The sequence below is a fragment of the Azolla caroliniana genome, unplaced genomic scaffold (assembly GCF_043228905.1).
Source record: "Azolla caroliniana isolate FFs.n. ecotype wild unplaced genomic scaffold, voAzoCaro1.0.p SCAF_21, whole genome shotgun sequence".
NCBI lineage: Eukaryota > Viridiplantae > Streptophyta > Polypodiopsida > Salviniales > Salviniaceae > Azolla > Azolla caroliniana.
In genome coordinates, this window is record NW_028230456.1 from 745,876 (window position 1) to 756,334 (window position 10,459).

Sequence of the window (10,459 nt, forward strand, 5' to 3'; positions counted from 1 at the left end):
ATGAATCAACTTTTTTAAGTCACACGAAGTTGATTGACACAAGGTTCACATTTCGAACTGAAAATTGTCAAGCCATTCAAGCCATGCCGTAGGTACACCTTAAGAGCACTCTCTCTATACAGAGAGAAGCTTTGGCCGCTTCCCATCAAAACTCGACATGAGCCATCATGGTTTCAAAATCCAATTATTCGAATGTCCGAAAACATGCATATGAGTATAGAATCGGGACAAGCATGTTCCAAGACATAGATAGGGAGAGGCTAGTAGTGGATAGGAGGACATCCATTGGCCATACAGTCCAGAGAAGGGGGAGGGGGGACAAGAGATATTTGATTGAATGAAGGCTAGTTTTGCTTATCTCCCTACTGAAGAAGAAGATCATGTCATTGTGATTGATGGGCACCTTACTCCTCAGAGCAGCTCTCTCCGTACTAGGGTTTCTCTTCGTCTTTAGAGTGCTTCTATTGGAGTCCAACGATTCGCTTAGAGTTAGAGCTTCTCAAATGCAGGTTGAGAGGTAAATAAATTCAATTTGTTTTGGCTCATTTCCACATTAAAAGCCTTTAAATAATGGGGTAAATTCGGAAACACTTAGTGAGGTTTTCATTATTTCCCCTGATGCCCTCCGGTCAAACCACATTTTATCAATCATATGTGCTGCTTGAGCAAGTACATTTAGGCAGAAATAAAGAAAAACTCGTGGATAGATAACTATAGATTGATGGGTCATTTAAACTATGTTTTTTCTTGTTGTTTTGTTTCGTTTCTGTAGATTTTTTGGATCATTTCCATGAAAAATAAATTGATGGATGCCCATATTTTTGCTATTTTGGGCTCATTTGCATCAGGTTTCATGGAGGATTATCTAGAAAAGTAAGCAAATTGGAGCTCAATCCAATGGAATTCAGTGATGATTCTTATGGAAAGTCTGTGCTTTCTAACCCTGCAAGGCATGGCCTTGTGAAAGAAGTGTATACATTTGAACAAGGTCATGCTCCTTTCAATAGTTGCCATGCTTCTACGATCGTTGAGGTATATTCTCGAACTCCCATTGACCCTGCTAAGGAAGTAATAGATAGATATATAGAGAATTGATGACGGGAAAAACTAAAAAATACCCAAGTTTTTCTTTATTTCCCCAAGTAAGTTTTTGTTAGGATGCCCTTGGTCAACCTCCAAAAATGAGAATAGTCGATGAGTTGACCATAAAATCTCTCAGATGCCACATAATTGCCCGAGAGGGGTTTGGTTGAAGCAAGGAAATTTATGGAAATAACAAAAACGGGGCATTTTGAAGTTTTTCCTTTGGATAAACGGATAGAAAATACATATACATAGATGGATGGATGGATTGATAGATTGATGGGTTGTTTGATAGATGGATAAAAACACACATAGGTACAGGACTTGTAGATAAGTAGATGGATAAATGCATAGATGCAGGCCAGATGCAAATATAGATGGATGTAAGGATAGAAAGATAGACGAACAGGTGGATTACTCAACTCACGGGCTATGATCTGGTTTAGGAGCATAAATATTATTGCCTGGACATAGATGTAAGGTTTATGCATATATACACACACATAATAGTCCAAACACTGACTTAAGGTTTATGAATATATGCCTTATAGTCCAAACATGAAGTAGGGAACTTATGTGTACATACATTATGGTCCAGACCGTGAGGGTCTATTTGCAATGCATGCATGTTTCTTTCTTGCTGTTAATCTGTTAATTAACGAGTCAATATGTTTAGACCATCTTGTAATATTTGATAATAAGCTTTGTGTAGGAACTTGTAAACTTCAGGTTGACAAAGGGGTATTTCTTGCAGCTTATTTTGGCGGAACATATGAAGGTGAACCTGATGTAAAGATATGGTGTCAGTTTTATGCGGTTAGTGAGCTGATAGTGTTAATACTGGTTGAATTAGAATGAGTTCTTTTAACATTGCAACTTCTCAACAAACTCTTTATGTATCAATTAATGTTGTATAACATGTAGGGAGGTATTTGGAGTGATCCAAAGTTAGTTGATGAGGAGCCGGATGTGCCTATGTGGAATCCAGTTCTCTTTAGAACACCTGATGGACAAGTATTGATCTTCTACAAAATTGGGCCTGAAGTTCAAAAGTCTCTCTCTCTCTCTCTCCTGTTAATTTTTATAAAACATTTAAATACATACTTTCGAACACGTACTTAAGTGCACACACTAATGCTATTGCTTTTCATTGTTATATCCTAAAAATCGTATAGGTCTCCTGAAGGACATGAATCAGCTATCTATCTATTTGATACCATTGCTTTGCATTGATTGAAATGAAAATATTTTCAATTGCAATATCGATGGCACTCCTAAGCCGTTGTTTGGTCTACTAGAGATGTTAATATGTCTTTATTTTTCCTCTTTTTTTTCTTTTCGTAAAGGTAGTAGGATAATGTTCAGATGGAAGCATATGGGATGCTCTAGGATCAATTTGTTTCTTATATTCATCTTGTTCAATATTACGGTAGCCCTTTCGTTCACACACTCGATTGCATTCTAGGTGTACTTTATATTTTAAGTTAATGGGCTTTTCTTTTTTGTCATGAGGAGCTATCACTTCCCACTTTGATCTCTATACTGATGTTAGTATAATCTTTCTTCTGCCCTCCATCCCTTCCCCCCTTCTGCTAATTGTTGTATGCCTGTGTCCCTCAAGGGCTCTTTCTGAATGGTTTATCCAATGCTACATTGAACATAGATATTTCAATGGAGATTTATTTGCATAGTTTTCATTAATGTATTTGATTTTTGGTTATAGTTCAATATTTTGTAACAGAGTCACAAACTGTCTGATGTTTGTTTTGGTTTTGGCATATTTCTGATAGATGGAGTGGCTTTATGAAGAGATCGTTTGATAATGGGGTGACATGGTCTGAAAGAGAACAACTGCCACCTGGCATTTTGGGGCCCATCAAGAATAAGGTACTGAAAATCGTGAATTGGGTCTATTATCAGTTAATGTAAAGCAAAAAAAAGGTTCTTGAAAATTTTGACTGATTTCTAGAAACAAAAAAGGTATGGAAGTTCAACAGTCTTTTCCTATAATAATTGAGGAACATTCAAGTTTCATGCTTCACTGCACTTGGTGAAGCTTACTTGTTTTGAGCACACCTTTACATTATTTTATGATTGTTTTGAGTTTTCATATGCTTTTCTTAAATAAAACAATTTCAGCCATTATTACTGAAGGATGGCAGTCTTCTTTGTGGATCATCGGTAGAGAGTTACATGTCATGGGGAGCATGGATGGAGGTATGTTCTAGTTCTGTATTATAAGTATTTTCTTTCTTGCTATTGATTTAAGAGTTTATCCATATATATATATATATACATGTATGTATGTATATACATTCAGATGTTATTCTTCATATCTTAGGACCAACTAACCCATTTCTGATTGCTATTTCCACCTTCTGGTGTCTTCAAAGTTGTCATTTGAATATTGCTACTGCAATGTTGCAGATTACGCATGATTTTGGTGTTACTTGGTCCAAGCATGGGCCTATTTACATTCCCGAAATACCAATGGGTGTTATTCAACCAGTGCCATTCCTAACAGAAAGAGGGAATATTCGTGTTTTGCTGCGCGCCTCTGAAGATATTGCCTTGGTTTGCTTTGCTGATTCATTCGATAATGGTTTAACATGGAGCTATGCACTGCCGACAAAGCTTGAGAGCCCCAATAGTGGTAAATGAAACATTTCATCTATTTGAGAGGTTCAGACAAAATTTGTTATATTACTTGAGCCTTGTATATTCTAGTTCAAATTTCATCGACTTCTCATTTTGCACAATAGTGAGGTTGGTGCATTACACATGCTGATGATTGATTATTGCAGTAACTTTATTTTTCCAAAGAAAGATACTACATTAGTATTAAGAAGCACCCTAAGGCTGTACATGAAATATGTACATATAGGTAATTACCCCCGTGTTAAATTCTAACTGTCAGCTGAAATAAATACTTTGGTGTTTAGTAAAACCACTCCACCTTGTCAAAAATTCACCTGTAAAATATTCCTTTATCCCATATGGCATGAAAATTCCAACCTTTATAACTCTGCCTGTTGCGTATTACCTTTTAGGTTATCCAAAAATCCTCTGAGATTATGCACAATCTCTATCCAAACTACAGCAATTATCTGGGCAGGTTTTTCGGTCACATTTTGGGATACCTTTAAACATCTGGGCTTCCAAATATACCAAAATAGTGATACTACTTACCAATTTCCATATTTCAGGTTTACCAGTCTCTATTTGTGGACTCAGGGGTATAATTGTTTTTTGCATCAGACCATGTCTCATAGAAAGAACATCTACAAATTATTGCTGTAATTTAGTTGCTGTCTACGTGCTCTACGTGCTTTGAATTTTAGTGAGTCTCTGTTTCCGTTTGTCCTAATCACATATTTTTGAGGAGTTTATGAGAAATTTGTCTATTAATGAGGATCCACTATATGACAGCAGAAAAATACTATCAGATTATAAGATAGACCTATATCACATAAAAAAATAACAAGGGCGAGGAAGTGACACTAATATTGATTTCAATGCAGGGATCGATGGTGTAAAACTCGATGATGGTCGTCTTGTAGTCGTTCACAATGCAGGTTCTCGAGCTACTCTTAAAGTTTCCATTTCAGAGGATGATGGAGACAATTGGCAAGAGGTGTTCACTTTAGAAGATCAGGATTATAGCGAGTTCTCGTATCCAGCTATAATACAGGATTCGGATAAGTTAATCCATACAACATACACATATAATAGAACTCAAATTAAGGTCTCTCTCTCTCTCTCTCTCTCTCTCTCTCTCTTTATACATAGGTTTCCAGTGCATAAAGAACCAATCACTCCCATTTAATCTCTACAAGTGGGGAACACAAAAATTTAATGCTCCCTCCCTCTCTCTCTCTCTCTCACGTTTTCATAATTTGGCACTCCTGATTGCATCATTCATTAGTAAAATTCTTGACATTGAGAGTCACTTATCAACTCCACAAGGTTTAGGGTTTAGATCTCCTTTCATTATGAATGCAAATTTATATCCACGTAATATTTTGGTTTGAAGTTGTGATTTCAGTGCCATACTCAAAAATATATGATGGTGATATATATTCTCTATGTGTAAGTTTGGTGTAATGTATGAATGCTACTAACAAATTCAAATTTGAGATTGATTTCATTTAAACTTAGATTGGTATGTGAATTTGAGTATTGTCATCATTGAAATATGTTTAGTTGCTATTAGTTTGCCATGTGTTTCTATTGCCGGTTTAAACTTTTCCATGATGTATCATGCCACTGACCTACTATGTTAATCATGTTATATGATCAAAATTTTCACATGAAAGCATCACTATCTTTCTGGTATTGATTTGGGATTTGTTTAATTCGCTTTACCAGATTTATTGGTCTGATTGAAACTTTTGAAAGAGATTAACGTTTGGGTTTTTATCCAACTGCAGCATGTTATTCTACACCCAACAGCGCTATATGTTGCTAAAGAAGAGAAATTGCTATCTGTAAATTGAAGAACCAAGCCATTTTGTACATAACTGCTACTAAGTGTCAAAATTGTGAATGATGATAGGAAAGGAATTGAACCACATTTTGATACACTTGTCCATTGATGCATTTCATCATGATGGACAAAAATTGGACAAGATCTATTTAGGGTTGGATTTTCTGATCTGATATATCCTCAAAACTTGCCATTGGATGTTAAATGAGCTTAACTGTACAAAGTTGATGATTTCCATAATTAGTTAAGGTATGAAATTTATATTATTTGTGAATGAACACTTCCGTATATGTTGTAAGACAAGCAGGTCTTGTTAATCATATTTGAAGGATTTGTGAAATTATGGATGGATCGAGCAGGTTCAGAATCCATTGTAACAAGGACTTGGTACAATTCCATAAGAATGTCCCTAAGAATTTACAAATTTTTGATCAAACTCTTCTTGTATATGATGTAATAGTTGGCTATGTATGTTGTATTACAGTGGGAACTTGTACAATGTTACCATTAAAAGTTGGATGATGGACCTTTCAAACTATGTTGGAGGACTTGCAATGTCTTTATTCCTATCATTCTTTGGCAGGCAAATGCTGATTTTTCATAAGGCTTACAAAACCAGGCCTCCTACAAACAAAAACGGGCAGTGCCGGTTCAATATTTGAACATTTTAAGGCTTGAAAATGTCCTCTATGATGGTAATATTGTTGGCTGTCTTCTCCACAGGATGGTGCAAGGCATGATAAGAAGTATCATGAGGTCTTGAGACAGGATATTGAGTGTTGACTTTTATTCCCAACCATCTACTATATATGTATATGTATATATATAAATACATCGATGCCTTAAAACTAGGTTAAGCTAAAATTACATTATCCTATTTGTAGCATATATTGAATTCAACCTTTGCCCTAGCTAGATTATTGAAACTTTGGTGATCTCCAAGCTATCACCCTTGTAGGGTTCCATCTCTTAATTGTCCTAGCATTGACCATCAATACCTGTGCATTGACCTTGGCTTAGATGATCATCCTTGACACATTTGTTTTAGGTGGGGACCATGCATGGTTTAATTTCAGTGGATGATATTTTTGTCCCAACATCTTTTAATACATTGCTCTGTGACTTTCTATGCATGATTCCATGAGTTATTTTGAATTAGACACCATTGAAGTTGATTCCATGTGAAGACAAATTAAATCTTCTGTTGATTTAAGGTCAACAAGACTAAACCTTATTGGTTATATATATATATATATATATATATAAAACCAAAACTAAACGATGGCCCATAGGATCATATTGCGCAAACATAGGAAATATATGAGAACACTCTCTTAAGAAATGTGGGCTAATGTGAAACTTAAATTATCAAGGCAAGGGATTACTCATGGTTTAAACTGTTTGTAAATAGATCTTGAGGTCATTCCACCATTGAACATAATATGTGAAATTCTTGTAACTCAATGCTTTCTTGCTCTATCTTTTGAGAGCAATGATTCATAACTTCCTTGTGCTTCCATACATAGTAGTTATTAACTCTCAACATACTGTAAAAAATATTTTGGTTTGGTTTGATAGGTTCCATTTGGCTTCCAAGGTCAATAATAAATCAATCTCTCTCTCTCTCTCTCTCTTTACATTAAGATCATTATAATTGATATGTAGGAAACCTGAATATTCTGTTTTAGTATGGACTATGTGAAGCGATTGATCACATTTGCAATCATAATTTGTTGCATAGGCCAATTTTGATGTCTACTAGATGTAAAAATGCTAGAGATATTTTTTTGTTGTATGTTTGTAGATGTTTATTTTAATGAAGGATCATAGAGAGGTGCGGACAATGTTACAACTAGTATTTAAACCATTGAATTTCCAACATTCTTAAAATCAAGAGTATCCTTGACTATAACCTCTTGAACTTGTTGGAGGAAATAACCAATGGTTAAAACTTTACGAGGTTATCATGGTACTTTTATATTGTCCTTTAACCTAGAGTGCATTTAACTTTGAAGCCAAATGCCAATGCACATATTATATAAACTTTACTCGAGGGGCATCTTGGGGGCATCTTGCATAGATGCCTATGCAGCCAAACTCTAACCTCATGTCAATCCTTTTCATAGTTTCAAAATTGTAGTTATTGAGAGAGAGAGAGAGAGAGAGAGAGAGAGAGAGAGAGAGAGAGAGAGAGAGAGAGAGATAACTTAAAAACATATTGTTGTCATGCATATCATATATGCATGTTTTTATGTGAGATCCCCCATCTAATTAGCGGCTTTCCATCTTTGCCCTTCATATTTGGACTGTCTAAAGGTAAATGAACATACTCAAAGGTTCTACAACTTGCTATGGGGGGATCTAAAGAAATCACTTCACTTTAACAAACTCAAATTCCATTTAGTATAAAATGCTTTGATAGAACATAGGTCCTTGCTTTAGGCAACCTTTGACTAGGGTGTTGTCAAGGAGCCAATGTCTTTTTAATCCTTTTGTGCTCCAACATGCTACTAATCCCTAAATGTTTTTTCAAGGGGCCAAAGAGGAATGCCAAATGCCACTGGAAAACATCCTAAATAAAACCTTGAGAGTTCTCCTAAATTTGCCATCATGTAGTGTTTACTCATTGAAGAGGTTTATAGATAAATTAAATGTGCACGAAACCAAATGAAAATGACATCATTGCACTTACTTACACGAGGTATTTCGAACAATTAATAACTTTACCATGGATCCAACAAGTGCCTTTTTTTACTTGCCTATGGAGGCCCTACTCCGAGAATATGTTAGCCATGAGTCGTCACAAATGATTTTCTGATGCCTTTAATTTTACGTTCTCTAGTCATGCTAATTACCGAGTGTTTGCAAGTTGGAACTAACCCCCTTAACCGTCAATTCGCCACTTATTCCCTCAAATTGCATAACCAAATGCACGTTTCATAGACGTCTAACTTTGATTTCTATCATTTGATTATTTATATTTTGATGTAAAGGTGTCCAGAAGGGAATAGAAATTGATAAGACATGTCATTAAATGCTTCTTTAAATGTTGTGTGCTAGACAAAAGTTGTGCATTTAAGTTTTGAAAATGCCAAATGCTCTATTGGTCCTCTTGTGCAGGGAATGATGCATGTTGGGATATGTGATGGCTTTACTTATGTATGTGTTCATGGATGTAGATTCACAAGCATAAGCGATCATGAAAGCCAAATGATATATTGTACAAGTTGTTCACTATATGGTATGGCGCTCGACATCGAAGTTAATCTAGAGAAATCAGAACTATTGGTGGAGCTCTACATTTGCTTCATGTGAACCATGCCAAGATTTGTGATTAATGTAGACAAGGAATTCTATGTTCATGTGTTTTAACACTTTGAACATATGCGTTGACCACAACTTGTTGGGATGCCATGTCTATCACTATAGTTAAGACCCCAATGGGCAAGTGGACAAAATATACGTATTGCCTTCTATCACTAGATAATCTTCTTCATGCTAAATTTATTATTATTATTATTACCACATGGTTGATTCCATGGCATGGTACTACATCAAACTTTATTTAACACTTAATAATTTGTCACCATTGAAGTCATTTTTACCTACTAGATTTTCTTCGCACATAAGGTTGGAAGTTACATGAACATTCCTATCTTGTGGAGGAACAAGTGTTCTATACATCTTCATTTGGAGGACTAAACGTACACAATATGCATGCATTTGGATCAGGGAATGACAAGTAAGGGTCTACCCTTAGTCGATATTGTTAAAAGGATGGAAAAGATGAAAAGCTTGATTGATTCCATGACCATACATTTGAACATTTGATATTTGAATATCGAAGTATAGTATTACGACCTTCAATATTTAAAGTCAGAGACTTATGAAAACGTTCATATGTTGTAAGAATTAACATTGGTAGGGAAGTGTTCTAGATTAGTTGTTAAGACACAGACTTGATTAGAAACATTGGGACCAACAATAAATTGTCATTATTTGCTGGTTGTGTTGAGTTAATGCAAACATGCACAATTACCCTTGATGTATTGTTTAGTAGGTCTAAATTCTCAATGATGAGCATCAATTGATATTATTTGCCAAATGTTGTTGCTACACAAAACTCAAAGAACTAGCTAGTCCTTAATAAGGTGGTGGTATATCATTATGAAAGAATACATATGATGCACAACTTACTATGTGTATGGCCAAAGATGCTTTGGATGATTGAATTGAAAATGGATGAAGAACACAAGACACTATAAGATGAGAACAAGCCAAGGGGGCCATACCCATATATTGTAATAGTGCATGATGTTAATGTAGTTGGGGAACCTCAAGAAAAAGAAGAAAATTGTGTGCACTAGTCAAATTAGAAATATACAAGGAATATGGCCTCAATATGCCAAACTATGGCCTTGTGAGGCAGAAAAGAATTAATTGTTCAAGAGGGAGAACTTGAATGGTTGATAGGGATCACAAGGAAATTGTTATATGTGGTGAATGATATGCATTGTTAGATGAGAGCAACATTAGACCCATGAAAAAAATGATTGCATAGGGCCCAAACTACTTTCCTTGTAGAATCAACACAAGTTTATCTACTTCTCTACATTGCCTTTGCCATGCATTAAGTTGCTTGAAACAAAATTTCTTGATTGTAACAACAACTATGGGCGATAGCTCGAGTAGACATCGCTACCAAAAATTTAATGTCCACCTTACTTTGGGACATAGCCCAAGTATGTATATATGGGCAAGGAAATATGCATCTCTTAATTAAAGGTGACACATTCTTCCATGTGTGTCATACTCGTCATTTTCACCAAACCAATGATTCGTGCATATGATTACAAATATTTTGCTCCATATAGAGATAGATCTCGGTGC

General features: G+C 35.4%; 1 protein-coding gene across 3 annotated transcripts; it reads left to right on the top strand.

Moving 5' to 3' along the window:
- The first annotated feature begins 327 nt into the window (after window positions 1–327).
- Window positions 328–6,697, top strand: LOC147850170 (uncharacterized). Of its 3 annotated transcripts, XM_087336210.1 has the most exons (9): window positions 328–517; window positions 849–1,032; window positions 1,813–1,899; window positions 2,008–2,135; window positions 2,874–2,970; window positions 3,223–3,300; window positions 3,511–3,736; window positions 4,605–4,828; window positions 5,514–6,697. In XM_087336210.1, exons 1-9 carry the CDS (start codon window positions 396–398, stop codon window positions 5,577–5,579), a joined length of 1,212 nt encoding a protein of 403 aa, XP_087192336.1. In that variant the 5' UTR covers window positions 328–395; the 3' UTR covers window positions 5,580–6,697. The 3 variants fall into 3 exon arrangements, with proteins under 3 accessions (XP_087192336.1, XP_087192335.1, XP_087192338.1); XM_087336209.1 differs by having other exon boundaries at window positions 4,605–6,697; XM_087336212.1 differs by having other exon boundaries at window positions 3,238–3,300; window positions 4,605–6,697.
- Window positions 6,698–10,459: the final 3,762 nt, after the last annotated feature.

What these genes read in the sequence shown, in the direction of transcription:
- LOC147850170 (XM_087336209.1), top strand. Translation starts at nt 396, where the DNA reads ATGGGCACCTTACTCCTCAGAGCAGCTCTCTCCGTACTAGGGTTTCTC. An exon ending in TCTCAAATGCAGGTTGAGAG is followed by an intron (nt 518 to 848) that starts GTAAATAAATTC and finishes CATTTGCATCAG; the next exon opens with GTTTCATGGAGGATTATCTA. An exon ending in ATGCTTCTACGATCGTTGAG is followed by an intron (nt 1,033 to 1,812) that starts GTATATTCTCGA and finishes TGTAAACTTCAG; the next exon opens with GTTGACAAAGGGGTATTTCT.